Source organism: Cyrtonyx montezumae, unplaced genomic scaffold, assembly GCF_038088225.1.
Source record: "Cyrtonyx montezumae isolate F1298 unplaced genomic scaffold, pur_monq_1.0 scaffold_2, whole genome shotgun sequence".
Lineage (NCBI taxonomy): Eukaryota > Metazoa > Chordata > Aves > Galliformes > Odontophoridae > Cyrtonyx > Cyrtonyx montezumae.
The window spans coordinates 67,232,895-67,248,228 of record NW_027071936.1 but is presented as its reverse complement, the minus strand read 5'-3'; the positions used below and the strand labels follow the sequence as shown (position 1 = coordinate 67,248,228).

Here is a 15,334-nt window from a genome sequence, read left to right as displayed (position 1 = left end):
TGGAAAACAATAGCTCAGCCTTGGATTTTAGGCTGTTTATTCCCCTTGTCCTGGAGATCCAAAAGGAAGATTATTTTTAAGAAAAGGCTTTCAGCTGCAATCGGCCTAATTCCAGAAGATGGCTTGTTGTGCCCCAACTAGCTATCAAGACCCTTTAAACTCAACCTGAAGTGAGGACACGTGTGTGATGGCCAGTGGAAGGGTTTCTCTTCCATCAGCTCTTGTCTGAGCTCCACCTTTTGCCTGGCTTTATCCTCCTTTTACCAGCATGACCCAACACACTTGGCACGGGGCAAGGTAACCTTTGCAGCACCCTGGAAGCTCAACAGCATCCTCTTGGACTCCAAAAAAATGAATGATTTGGATGAGCAGGGACCGAAGGGAGGAAAATCGGTGGAGTAACCCCATGGTTATTTCTTTTGCTGCTACACTGAATTTCATTTGCACAAGTCCCATTTTCAGTTTGGAACTGTCACAGCTGTTTCTATTGGCAGTGCATAGCTGAGTAGGAGTTGTCAGTGGGGATGCTGTAGGATAGGCAGCTAGAAGAGAGATTCCCCGGGGGGCATGGGAGGCAGTTCAAGGTTGTGGGCTAAATGAATTAACTAGCTGATTCTCCTAAACTTAACAGCAGTGAGTTATTTAATGCCTATTGACATATTCAGGTACTGGAGTTAACACTATGTTGGGATGAAAGCATGTTTCTGAGTGTTTTAAGTGCACTCCATCTCAAGGACCCATGTCTTCATGGCTCATGCTGACGTTTTATTTTTATAAAGTGATCTTCAGCACCGTAAGACCTAGAAAACAGCTCTAATTCTGGCATGCCAGCAAAGGGGATTCCAACTGTATGAAGTCAAGGATGACTGGAGGTATTAGCTAGGCCCAGGAGAAGGTCTGCATGCATTCTTTTTCCCATCACGTGAAGGCTGCTCAGCTTCAGAATTTTCATTTAGATGATACTGATGCTTCTGTATGCAATCAGAGCTGAATCTTGATTTCTCTTACACTCCTTTAAAATAGGAATAACTTTGAACAGATACGGCTGAGGCACTTTGCTGTAAATAAGAATCAAACCCGGGGAGACCATTCATTCAGTGCCAGGACACCATGTAACCAGAGCATGACCACGGTGCTCAGTGGTCGGTAAGTATTTGGCAAGCCAGAAAAAGGGCATTTAGTTGTCCTTTGATAAAAAGACTGCTCTTATATGAGACATTCATTAGACCTATCACAAGGATTCTTAATTCTGCTTGCAAACTCACCACGAGTTTGAAACATGCTGCAAACAAAGAGGATCAAAGGTAGCCAGTCCAGCTCCCATGCTAAAACAAGATCTTGATAACACGCCAGCTTCTGTGGATGCACTCTGACTAAAGAAAAAGGACTGTGAGTGAGTGATTAAGGGCCGAATTTGGTCCATTTACAATTCCTGAAGGGGTTGCTGCTCAGACCACAGTCATACTTTTGGAACAGAACACACCTATTACATCTTGTCATTAATAATTTGCTCCCTGAGTAGAGCCCATCACAACAGCATCTTCTAGGTTGCGTTATGCCCACAGCTGGTTCACCTGCTGCAGTTATAAGGAACAGCAAATACACACATGCATAGATACATACAGATCCACATAGAGAGAGGTCAGTGTCCAAACATCCTGTGGGATCTGGAGAGATTGTTTCAGATAAGTTATTGGGTGGTCCCACGTGGAGCCAGAAGTTGGACTCAATGATCCTTATGGGTACCCTCCAACTCAGAATATTCCATCACTCCATGATTCTAAGTCACTTACTCCGCTCAAATGAGCATCCCCAAAGTCACTGAGCACTGAGGATATGTCAGTGAGACTATGAGGAATGGGAGGAATGCCCTTACACACTCTCACACACGTCTATAGAGATGCAAACCCAACGGGAGGACTGATCAGGCAGAGGCTGCTTTGGAAAACCTGCTTTCTTGGTGACAAGAGATCTGAGGTCCAGCTGTGTGCACAGAGCTAACTCCAGCTGAGCAAAGACAAGACCCCAGCAGGTGAGGAGCTGCACCACCAGCTGTAGTGGTTTCTGTTCATTGACATGACGTGTGGGCAGGGAGCACATCATTCTGTTTGATCTACTAATCAGCACTGATTCATGTTTACACTGCAGATAACATTTCATCTGCTTTCAGAAGGTCATTTTCAAGTGATGCTGTGTAGTTTTCAGTATTGCCTGATGTCTGCTATTTGTATATTCTCTGAAGGAAAAGAGACCTTTATTTTTCTTGTGGGCTAGAATTCATATAGCTGTTAGCACCAACACCATTCTCCAAGCTGCAATATCAGATGCGACGTGATACAGGCTATCAGTCACCCACAAAGCTCAGTACAAAAAACAGAAGGACCTTGTGAGCTTCATTTTTACATAAAGAAATGGAGATAATGAATATAATGGAAACACTGACAATGTTCTAAATCATACAGAATTCTAGGGCGTATGGGAACTGTTGAATCATGGCTTGAACCACTGATGGATGACCTGAGGTGAGCACTGAGTCAGTCACAGGAGCACAGGTGAAGGCAATGCACCTGTGTGACCAGGAGGGGTGGCTCCACCTCTCTCAGGCCCCATTTAAGGGCTGACCACCACTGGGGATGGATCTCTTCTTGGAGGTTGATCCTTTGGAGTTTTCTATCATGGGCCTAGGACACAGGTGAGCATTTTTTTTCCTTTTACTCTGTCCCTTTTCCATTGCAATAATCTGTCTAACTATACCATCTATAAAATATCTTGGCTGTAATAGCATTCGGTATTATTCACTCTTTTAACCTCACATCTTACATTGGGTCAGTTTCCTGTCTATGTTGAAAGAACTGTTTTGTTTGGCCAGTGCTGTTAAGGATGTGTGTCTCAGTGAAAAAGGAGAAAATAACGAGTGTTGCTAAAGGTTTGAGAAGACAGAGGTTCTGAGAAAGTGATAAATAATTGTGAGATTAAGATGCAGAGACATCTAGCTCACATGGAGAACTGTTGAAAGGAAATTGGTGAGTATTGTATTATGCTCAAACCTGAAGTTGCCTCTGAAAGCAACAAATGCGTGGGATGTCATTTTTGGGGAAGAGTGGCAATGTCACTTTGGGGGTAAATGACCCTCCTGTGGTTTTGCTTCCTCATTTTTCTTGAAGGAGGTCTTTCAGGAAAAGTCACCGCTACCTTCTGGTGGATAAAGCTCCTTCCTCTGTAACCAGGAGCATAACACAGTGCTCGATGTCCAAGGGGAATTATGGATGGGTTCCTCCAATGGGTGCTGGACCTGCAAGCAGCCCTCACTCCCTTGTAACAAAAACCTCTGAGCAGAACTTGAGTTCTCAGCAAACAACTGATGGACAGGGAATTAAAGCTGAGCTTGTGCCAAAATGACTAACGCGTGCTGTGGATGTACGAACTCAAGCAGAAGCAAGCAAATCACTCAGCCCTGTAACTGGTACTTGTGCAACTTCTCACTGGAATATCATGTCTGGTTCTCATGGAAATGCTCCAAAAAGGATGTTGACTAATTAGAAAAAGTTTAAGAAAGAGCCACATGAATCATTAAAGCATCAGAAAACACGTCTTTTAGCAAGAGGCTCCAAGATCCAGATATATTCTGTTTCTTTAACAGAAAATTAAGGGACAGTTTCATCTCAGTCTGTAAACAGCCAGAAGAACAACAGCAAATTTGTAACGTGTTTTTCAGCCTTGCAGACAAGTGTACAACAAGACTCCCTGGCTAGAAGTTATGGATAAACCCATCCAGACAAAAAAGGAATTAACCAGTAGAGATTGATACCAGTACAATGGAAATGACCAGTAGGTATGAATTCCTGATCAATTTTGGAACAAAAAGGACTTCAGTCTTCTCTGTTTGACTGAGGTTTTGCCATTCTGTAATAGTGACCCAAAAAGTCACCAAGGCTAAGGGTAAAAATTTTTATCTGTAAAAGGCTGAAAGTAGGGAAGACTTTGCCCCTGAGGCTGTTTTCTTTCCAGAAGTCTGGAAGACGAACAGAAAAACCCTAAGAAGCTCTGGGAAAACACATCCACATCAAATGTGCACCTCTCTGCATAATGGGCAAAGACCTGTTTTCACCACGTTAGTACTAAAGAAATACCACTGCCATGGGAAACAGCATGTTACCCAGGGAAGCAAAACAAGCCACAGCATTGATTGAGCCACTCTGAGACTTCATACTGCAGGAAGCAGCTATGCACTAACCTCAGACATCTGTGGAAAGAGACTGATGGCCAAGGGGAGGGCCAGGCCGAAGGCAGCGAGGCACACAAGGCTTTGGACTGGGAGAACCATCCGGGGACGGGACCTCAGGAGGGATGTCCTGGAAAGGAAAGACTCAGTTAAACCATTCTGCAGACAACATTAGTGCATGCCATCATCCAAATGGACACTAGTGTTCACCCAGATCCACTGTGCTCCTCCACAAGTGGAGCAGGTTGCTCCTTAGTGGGTCATCCCAGGTGGGGAGAACAAGCTGAAGTTCATGCACAAAAGAGCCCGTGCCAGAGAATCAAAGAATCATTAAGACTGGAAATTAAGATTGGAAAAGACCTCTAGGATCTTCAATCCCATGCTGTAGTTCCAAACACCTCCAGGGGCATTAAAACAGGATCGATTCACACGTTTTCCCCCATTTCAATACATGTCACACTAGGGTCAGCTGCACTCGAGGTGATCTGGCTACAGGCAGGTGTTGCTTGCTTTAAGACTTTGCAGGCTGTTGGGTGAGCAGAAGGAAACCAGGCTCCTGAGAGACACTGTGAACTTTGTCAGCTGTATCACACAGCTGTACTGCAAAAAGGCATCTGACTTGGTCAGTGTGGTAATAGTGAACTTGACAATACCTTAATTTGCTAAAAATGAAACATCTGCAGAGTGGGTGATAAGGATGCTTTAATGCCAGCTGTCCTCAGGGGATATTTATGAGTTCAGGAGTTAAGAGCAAACACATGAAGATACCTGTGAGGTCAGGTTCATAGGTTCATAAGGTTGGAAAGGACCTAGGTTCTGATAATGATCCATTAACTGACCCTTCTGATGCAATTAGCACCAAAAGTCAGGGACGACACCTTGCTAATAGAAGATGGCAATTTATGTATATTAAGGGATAAAGGATCTCAGACAGTTCACAAATGCCTGGGTGTCACATATCCTTCATTAGGGGTTTGTTCTGAAGCTAGCTGCACCAGAGTGGCACTGGGCATTTGACTTCCTTCTACCAGTCCAAAACAAATGGAACTAAAACAGCAAATAGATGGTGAATTTTGTTTGAGCATTCAGAGCGTTTTAGCAACACAGAGAGGCAGCCACAGTTGTGACAGGGTTGCTAGCTATGGCCTTTGTTCCTCAGTCCCAGTGTCCATCTCGCCCCTGACCATCCTGGTGGGTGCTGATGAGGGCATCAAATGTAGGCAGAAACCTCCTGGTCAATGGGATGGCAGTGCCAAAACACATCAGGCAACGTTTCCCACACCAGGGCATGCTGCTAGCCTGGGGTAAACACCCTGTCACACATACACACATCATTTTGCAGGTGCATCTCCCTGTGCAGTGCATATGAGATAACAGCTTACCTCAACCCCCGCCTGCCCCGTGTTTACTGCAGGCTGCAAGCAGGCACCTGATGAATGACAACAGAGCAGCTGATGTGTGGGAACTCGTTACCCTGCTGTACACTGTCTGTGTGTCTGCACACTCAGACTCTTTGCCCTTTGTTAGCAATGCTTGCTGAAAGCTGCCTGCGTCGAATGAAGGCTTGAGAATTTGTGTAGTAAGGAAGGAGACGTGTAACGGGGAAGGAAGGCAAATGGGATGCAGAACCATAGCTCCTCAAATGTCTCAACTCCTCACTAAAAAGCTAGAGACACAACTGATCCTATCAATTCGTGCTGCAGAAGACAGGCTTCTCTTTTTCAGTACTCAGCTATTTTGTTAGGTATAGAACGTGACCTAAGCAAAGCCAATGAGTGTTTGTCCAAGGAAGGGAAGCTCCTGCTCCCCACCTCACTCCACTAGCTCTCACTAGCTCAGGTGCCATAAATAACACATTCAAGAACAGCCAGCAATGAGCTGTGATAACCTGTCCCTGGGATGCACTGTTGGAAGTGACCTGCTCTTCTGCCTGAGTTGCTCTGGTCCATGAGAGCTCTCACGGTGAAAATCAGATCAACCTCCTGGAGTACAACTCAGTACAGCTTTACACCACCCTGACACCTTCATTTGGAAGTTGCACCCTCTTTAATTACTGCCCTGTTGGGGACCTTATAATCACCCAAGTAAAACCCAACCAATTTAAAGCGATCCCCAGTACAGCCCCTTGGTGTGACTTCCAGAAGTGCTTCGGACTCAGGCCAGTTCAAATTACAAGGGCTAACCTCCTAATTAATCAGAGTTATGGCTTGATTTAAAAAGGAGAGGGACCAATTAACACATGTAGTGTAATGTCTTAATTGGGATTCAGATTCTAAAATTTGTGTAGTTCAGAATAAATGACTCATAATTAGTTGAGAGGTCACTTTTCTTCTGTCCCCAGGATCTCTGCTCTCGGCACAGATCTCCAAAGAATTTTAAGTAAAACATTGCACTCTGTTAGCTATCAAATGCTGTCAAATGAAATCAAACCCCTCTTTTCACCCATTAGCCCTTGGAGGTGCGCAAGGAATGTTTAGATGCTGCACTGAGGGACGTGGTTAGTGGGGAAGTGTTGGTGGCAGGTGGACAGTTGGACTGGATGGTCTTGGAGGTCTTTTCCAACCTCAGTGACTCTATGATTCTGATGCTTCCTAATGGCTTCACTGCAGACTGTTACATTACAGCAGGTTAAAAACAAATGCAACGAGACACTATTTGTTGAAGAGCAAATTCTTTTACAACGTTGTCCTCTGTCTAGAAGAGGTCTGGATCTCCAGATCCTCCTGACGGCCCAGCTTTGCCACTGGCATCTTCTAAAGCAGACTGCTATATTCAGAAGAGTGAATTTTCTCTTAATTCAGCAAAAGCACAACATGAAGCTATTCCTCCACTAGAACAGCTGTATTCTATATGCTGGGGTTAGGTTAGGGTTAGTGCCAATACCTCATTGGCACTCAGATTGGACAACAAAGGGCCAAAAAGCCCATGTCAAGAGAAGGTGTCGTCATGTTGGAAGACAATAATATCCTTGGAAAGAGTGGTCAGGCATTCAAGCAGGCTGCACAGGGAGTGGTGGTGTCACTGTCCCTGGAGGTGCTCCAGTAGAGATGTGGCACTGAGGAACGTGGTCAGTAGGCATAGTGGGGATAGGTTGGGGCTGATGATCTTAGAGGTCTTCTCCAACCTTAATGATTCTATGATTCCATATTGTCTATTTTTCCTGCTTTAGAACCCAAGTTATTGCCACCAACACAGCCTCGCTAGTGACCAATATAAGCAATCAGTGTTTATTCATTTGCCTTTAGGTGTAAAAAAAACAAAAGGTATTTTTGCAATACTTCTCTTTTCTTTCTTTCTTTTCTTTTCTTTTTTAATTTTAAGATTCACTCCTGCCCACAGCAAGGTGTTGGAATTAGAGATCCCTTCCAAACCAAGCCATTCTATGATACCATGATTCTTTAGCCCCTTTCCAACTCCCCTAATTCTTACTCTTTCTGCAATTTGCCTTCATGAAACGTGCCTGGTGGACAGAATCACAGAATCACTCAGGTTGGAAAAGACCTCAAAGATCACTAAGTCCAACCATGACCTAACCATACTGCCGTAACTCTAACAAACCCTCCACTAAATCATGTCCCTGAGAACAACATCCAAACGGTTTTTAAAGACATCCAGGGATGGTGACTAGATGATCTTGTAGGTCCTTTCCAACCTTATGAACCTATGAACCTATGGACTCCACCACCCCCCTGCAGAACGTACTCCAGTGCTTAACAACACTTTCTATAAAGAATCGTTGCCCTTCTTTGGACCCCAATGTTCCTTCTCCACAGAGATGCCCAAAACTGAACACAGTACTCAAGGTGAGGCCTCACCAATACCGAGTACAGGGCAGGATGACTTCCCCAATCCTGCTCACCACATCATTCCTGATACAAGCCAGGATGACACTGCCATCCAGCCACTCCTTCCCAAGCCTGTACGGTTGCCTGGGGTTGTCGTGATAGAATCAAGGCAGCACCACACCAGGGAACTTCTGGCTCACTGATCCAAGGTAGCACATTAAAAGAGATACCTAAACCAGCTCAACCTCACCAATAGCATTTCAGTATGCATGAGTGTGAGTGTACGTAGGTACACGCGCATACTTGTACAGACAGTACATCTGCTCCGCAGAGACAGTGTGTTGTACATCTTGTAAATACACCTTCATTCAACTTTCATCACATTGTTCATTAGTGGTTTAAATTTTGCATAATTTGGCAGCTGCCTCTGGCGTTTTTCAAGAGGTACTGTAATTTATTCCATATGGAAGTCAGTCGCTGTACTAAAAAGGAGTTATCGGGTTCAGTGAACCAGGGCTGTATTTGTCTAGGAGGAGGTGTCAGATGCTAAACTAAATATGACAGGAGTCAACCAAAGTCTCCCAGCTGACAGATTCTGTGGGGTTTCTGTAGTGTTTGGTGTAAACAGGTTCAAAGCTAATACATACATTGCAAGACGCCGAGGATGCCAGCGGGGTAAGGAAAGCACAGAGGGCTGAAGCTCGGGATACCCCGAGGCATCCAAGGCTCAAACAGCCCACGTGAAATGAATGTAACATGGGGGGTGGCTGTTGTACCCCACACGGTGCAAGTCACATCAGTGCTCTGCTCAGAACCTCCCGACACCAGCACATCTTGCTTCAGACAGTCCTACTGCAACCTGCAGAGTGGTTTGGAGGACTCATCTGTCACTGCTGTCCTCTGTCTTTGTCCATGCTGAAAAGCATCTCCTACTCCAGCAGCGGACCCAGTGGCTGCTCCAGGGGACACAGCAGATGCAAATGGAGCGACGCTGGGGGGATTTTTTTGTTTGTTTGATTGACGTAATTAAAGGAGCAGTTTCAATGTTTACTCTGGAAGCAGCCACGACAGTTTAAGGTGTTGCTACTGGCAGCTGTTTAGCTCAAACAAACTTCACTGAGGGTTTAGAGCTGCATGGAGAGACTTTAAGAAGAGGAAAAGCACCTGTAGGCGTTCTGCAAACGCTGTCAAAAGGATATATACAGCAAAAGGTCATGAACATAAGGTCCACGAGGATCTCCATGCCCATTTCTGCAGTGACAGTGTAGCTGAAGCTTAAGAAAGCCACCACCATGGAGCTATGGTCTGAGCACTGACTGTCCATCATGAGAATCCATCATTCACACCGTTAGTTTGACTTGGACAGAGCAGCTCCCTAAGCTGATCCAGCCTGGAAGTGTCCTGATGTGATGGGCTTTATGAGGAAACAGCCTTGGCAACTGATTTGCTGTGGTACTAGCAGCTCTGCAAGTCTCAAAATCAGGGTGATGTGGAGATGAAGAAAGAGTAGAAATGCTTCTCTTTCAGGGACACATCTCTTCTGCTCCTTGTTTCTCTCTCAGCTCTTGCTCATTGCCAATAGTTCCAATTTTATCCCCCCTCCAGCATGCACAGTTAGCCTTAGGGACTTGTCCAGCCACAAGTCCCTAAAGCCACCCTGAGATCACATTCTGCACATCAGACCTTTTGAAACTGCTTGAATTGTGGAGGTAGAGAAGAAGCTTTAGGACAAAGAGATAGGAATGGGAAGAACATAGAATCTTCTATCTCCAATGGCAGCCATTGGCTCCAAGTGCCCACAGCAGACATTGCTGGTAGGCAGAGCTGTGGTCTGATCCATGTGCCACTGAATTTCAGAGCTTGGGAGAACATGAGGGGTACGTACAGGTGTGGATGGTGTGCATACAGACCATCTGTGATGGGCTTCATCTCTGCACAGAGTCAGGCAAAGGATACTGGAGAAGTGCTGGATGGTGGGTGCTGGCTGGCAGCTTTCTGGGAGAAACCTGGGCAGTTCCTCAGATTTCATCATAACCATTACATAAACGGATTCAGAGAAGCGTATGAACAAGGGGAAATGTCTGATGGACAAAAAGTCCAACTTCATGCAGTGGATGCAGTCATGGGAACGGGCTGCCCAGTGAAGTGGTGGAGCCAACATCTCTGGAGGTGTTCAAGAATTGTAGAGATGTGGCACTGAGGGACGTGGTCAGTGGGCATGGTGGGGATGGGCTCGGTGATCTCAGAGGTCTTTTCCAACCTGAATGATCCTGCAGCTGTACGCAGTTGTCCTCACACCTCTGTGACACAGAGGTACCAATGAAGCTTCCACTGTCTGACCCAATGTCACTCAGACCCCACGGATGAGCCCTCTCCATCTCACAGACAATACAAAACCAATATTTTCCCGTATTAAAGTTGCCAACACGGATATTATTTATAAAACTTAAATGAGAATACATCTGCACAAAATAACTGACACCGTGTTCCCCGCATGGCATATGCAGTCTCAAAATAAACATTGATTCTATATGTTAGCTGCTTCAACAGAGCGTCCAAGCAGCAGGAAATGCATGAAACATGGGGAAAGAATGGAGCGCCGCGGAGCTGAGCAGTGGGAGGTAACATTGAATTACTTGGAGAGCAGAGAAGGCGGCCCTGGGAGTTAAAATACACAGCAGGCAAAGAGACGATAGAAGCCAAGAGAGCTGAAAAAAATGGCACAAGAGACGAGAGAGGCAGCTGGGGGAGTTAAAACATGCAGATGGAGAGATGGCTGAGAGAGAGGAAGGACCTGGATCCAAGTGGAAAGACGGCGACCGGGAACTGGCCACTTAAAATAAACTTTCTGAACGAAGAGGCAAAAAAAACGAGGGAGCAGGTTCCACAAAGCTGAAAACCACTGCTGGGAGAGTGTGGTTTGCTCATGAGAGCAACACCATCCCACCCTGCAGCACAATGGCAGCCACACGTGGCTCAGGAGGGCTTCCAGACTGGGACTTCTGCTTCCAGAGCTCCAGCCTTCGAACACTGAGCCATCACTCTCATCTTTTTATATTATTATTAATAGACACCGTGAGGGCTTCTATAAATAAATGGATAATGCATGACTTGATAATGACTCCTGATAAAAATTCCCAGACTAGCTAAAATTCTATTAAGTTTGAATAGATGAACTTCACAGCCAACGCTCTGAATTTGTTTCCAAAATGATGTTTTGCCTCCGACTGCGTCCTTCATTTAAAAGATCTCTGAGTCCACACATCCCTCTTGCATCCCATAATACTGACTGCCAAAGCACAGCCTCCTCGTGGCCAAACTGCTCCCCACTCCCTATCCCTCTCCCTTCTCAGCCAGGCTTCAAGGAATCCAAAGACACTTCAAGGAAAACCCAACAGTGGGCACAAAGCTCTGAGTGGGATTCAAGCAAAATCAGCGCCCGTGCTATTTTATACCTACAGGGTTTCATTTGGGGGTGGTGGGAAGGAAACCATTCCCTCCCAAACCTGAATTAGGACTTTCTTTTCATTAAAACGATGACTTTTTGAACAACAACAAAAAAAAAAAACTCTTGCATGTCCACTTTCACTTGACAGATTAATTTATTTTCAGTGCAACTCGCCCAGAGCACACCCGCATTCAGTAAACCTCACGGTGCCAGCGTGGTGATGCCACAAGTTTTGTTATCAGTGTTACTTGAGCCTGTGGATGCTTTGCAAGACCCACAACGATAATCACTGTTGGAGATGATCATGATCATTCATTGAGTGAGATTTCTGGGTGTTCATGGCCACTGGAAGTGCAAAGATCCTCTGCATTGCTGGGATAGAGCACCTTGTCCTTTGGGGTGGCCTTGCTGGGTGAGCTGCTCACCAAGAAAGAGCCAGACAGCAACACACAGCTGTGTTAAGTCAGAAGGAATACAAACAGCTGCTTAGCAGGACTGTGCCCTGCTGCAAGGTACCACACAGTCCCCTTGAAAAACAGAAAAACTAGCACATCTTGGTCAGCAAGGGCTGAAAACACTGACCTCTGAGTTCCCAGCAGTGAGTTTTGTTGCTGCATTTCTCCCCACACCCAGCTCATGGGAAGAACTGATCTTGGTGTGGGCTTCTGGGTGCTGGAGGGGTATGGAAAATAAATATTTTTCCAAAAATTGGGAAGCTAAAAATCTCAACACCTACAGCAGCAGACCCAACCCTTCCATTAAGGAGAGCAAATTGCCCAGGGGGTGTTTCGACAAGGGCACACAAGGCTAACCAAAGCCAATGGGTCAATCCCCAGTTGTGTTAATTGCTATTTACTTTGTCAGAGGAGTGCTTTAGAGCAACCATTATCAACAAATTTGTTCAAAGAGTGCTTTCAGCTTGGCTGTCTGGACAAAGGGAACAAGCACTTTTAGCACCCCAGTCTTTCAGTGCACTAATCAGTCTCTGGAGACTGAGCAGAAGAAAAAAAAACAGAGAGGTGCTGGAGAGCAAGGTGGGGAGAAGGTCCTATGGCTGGGGCAGGTTGTTGGGGCTTTTTGTCATCAAGAAACGTGAGAGGAGACATTTAGACAAGAAATAATAACCCTGCCCACTCTCCCAGTGCTCCAGAAGGACATTCGTCAGGATTGATTCTGGCATAAGCAGGGCTGGAAAGCAACATTTCTGATGGTTTGTGCTCTGTCTCTCCACCTATACCAATGGCCCAAAAAACTTAAATAAGCCAAAAATAAAAAAACCCAAAAAACTCTTTGATGAAGCAGCACTATCACTGAATAACATCTATTGAGGATCTTTTCTTCCCACCCTTGCAGAAGTGCCCCCTCCGTGCTACCCAGCACTTACTTTTCCAGTATGGACATAATAATTGGAGGTAGAACCAGTATAGGCATCGGCAGGACCACTCTAGTCAGGGCTGTTTCTAGCAATGCCTGGAAAGGAAGAACAAACAAAGAAACAAAATAAGACATTTGCAACAAACCTCAGCATGTACCTGTGCCGAGCAGTGGGTGTGCAGACACAGAAATGGTTTGGCTGGCCTCTCGTGTTGCAAATATGAACAAATATATCAGAACACATTTCCAACTTTGCTATGAGCTATCTGTACTGAGGTGTTTTTTTTTTTTTGCTCTGTTGCTGCAGATAAGCTGGAGCCTTTGCTTGGTTAGGGACCTCCAGATGGGTAAAGCAGCGGTGTCTGTCCTTTCTCCTTTATCTGAGCCCCAACCCTAGCACAAGGCTTGCTCCAGAACAGCTTGGCAGCATGACAGATACAAACCCACTGAGATGAGACCTAAACATGACCGTGGGTGCTCCACTGTGCCTTCATTTGCCTCTTCCAACCACTTTTGGCAGCACCCCATGGGACGCCCCAAGCACTCTGACAACATGTGGGACTTTGCCAGATGTAGGCAGAGGTTGCTGTAGGCCTGAGGTGGAAATTATGATATTTATGCATCCAGGGAGGCTTTGGAGCACTTGATCTTTTCCAACCAGAAGGTCTCAGAAAGGTGCAGATGTGTAACCCTAAGGATCTGCCTGATTTAACACCACAAAAGCCAGCACTATGCCAGTCAGGAAGAAGCATCGGGACAAGATGGCATCTGAGTAGAAGTCCTAGAAATCCGAGCTTCAACTCCACTTAAATCAGTACCTTCATTTTTTATACTTATTTTCTATGTTATCTGTCTTCCCCTAGACCATTAGGATGGAGAGGGGAAGCAAGGTCTCGAAGCCAACGATGTTAAGTGAGGCAAACTGGCTCAATCAAGAAGCTCTGAGCCCTTCAACAGATTGTTTTAAGCTCCCTGTTAAACAACAATATGGAGATACATTAGAGATCTCCCATTTCTTGCTGAGGACTGTAAATCTGTACATTAATTGCTGTCTATGAAGTGCCTTAAGTGCCTTGGACAGAAGGAGCGAGAGAAATGCCAAGCATTATATTATTAACTCCTCTGCCTGGGCGTGTGCTTCTGTACATGCTTTACATTTCAGATGAAAGCCCACTTGGAAACAACATGCCTCAGACAATCAGATGATGCTCAGAAGACAAAACCATGTAAGAAGGGAAGAAAAGGGAATAATTCCAAGCAGATGGCAAAGAGTAGAAGGTGACAGGGGAAAACGAACCAGGTGTTGGCACAAGGCTCCAAACAGCTGGCTGTCCTTACAAAGCCTGGGTTGGAAGTGTTCATGCAGTTCTGACAGGGCAAGGGTTAAAAAGCAACTCAGCTTGAGAATGAAGCCATTCTCATTTAGAAAAAGGTGCAAGTTATCTTTACTTCGCATTCAATGTGAACTGCTTACAAGTTTCCATAAAGAAATCCTAGGGCTGTGAATGCAGTGGGGTAGTGGTGCAGTTGATGGCGGTCTGCTTCCTTCCAAACCAGCAAGCCAATGGGCTGCTGGGCACGAGCTTGGGTCTACCAACACAGTCCATTTTGTGCACGACATGAGCTTCTGCCCACCAGCACGCTCCAACCTATGGCCACCCAACCACATGCATGGCTGCAAAGGGGCTTTAAGTTTTGCAGCTTAATTCTTCATGCATGACAAGTTGAGGCCATCCACTTAAAGCTCAAAGCCATCAGTTCCTACTGTTGTGGGATGTGCTGAGCCTGAAGGCCAGCTGAGTGTGTGCAAGTGCTCACCAGTGCACATCTCAGGTACATACGTGTTTTGCAGCAATTCTGGAAGACCCGACGATGTTTCCGTTGTTGTCCAAAACATCAATTCCTTCTTCCAGCTCCGTGTGCCTCATCAGGACAACATTGCAGATATTGGCACTAGCTAAGGATGAGAAAAGCAGGATGATTGGCATTGCAGCCCCGGTCAATACCACATTCTGTTCTCCACGCCATCCCTTCAGCTTTGCTTTCATCAGTCTGCCAAAAAGTTTCTGAAAGTCAACGATTCGTTCTGGTACTGAGACAGAGATGTGACACTTGAAGAAGGGAATGAGAATAATTTCCTTTAACATGCCACCATCAGGAGCACGCTGATGCAAAGAAATACCATCATTTCCAGGTGTTGGCGTCCATCCATGCTCCTAATGCCCACTGTGACCATTAATTCTACACCTGACATTGCAATTTGGCAAGTCAAAACAAGGCTTAACCCTGCTGACCAGTTGGGCTTGGCCAACCAGGCACTGATTCTTGACAGCTGCCTCTTCTGAAGGTAGAACCCCAGCGGGGTTTACCTCTCTCACTAATCCAGCAGATAAACTCTTATTAAATAACGAATTTTAGGAGGTGTGATGGGAATCACCGCATGTGATTTCATCGAGCTGTGAAGGACAGCTGAGGTTTGAGCGCTGAGGAGACAGCCATTTTCTC

General features: G+C 45.7%; 1 protein-coding gene across 1 annotated transcript in view; it reads right to left on the bottom strand.

The window, feature by feature from the left end:
- Positions 1-15,334, bottom strand: part of SFXN5 (sideroflexin 5) — a 377,058-nt gene that overhangs the window by 314,855 nt on the left and 46,869 nt on the right. Inside the window, exons 11-13 of the mRNA XM_065736015.1 lie at positions 14,671-14,786; positions 12,840-12,925; positions 4,235-4,352 (exon numbers count right to left, since the gene is read on the bottom strand). Coding sequence (XP_065592087.1) covers positions 4,235-4,352; positions 12,840-12,925; positions 14,671-14,786 — 320 coding nt within the window. The remainder of the gene's footprint in view (positions 1-4,234; positions 4,353-12,839; positions 12,926-14,670; positions 14,787-15,334) is intronic.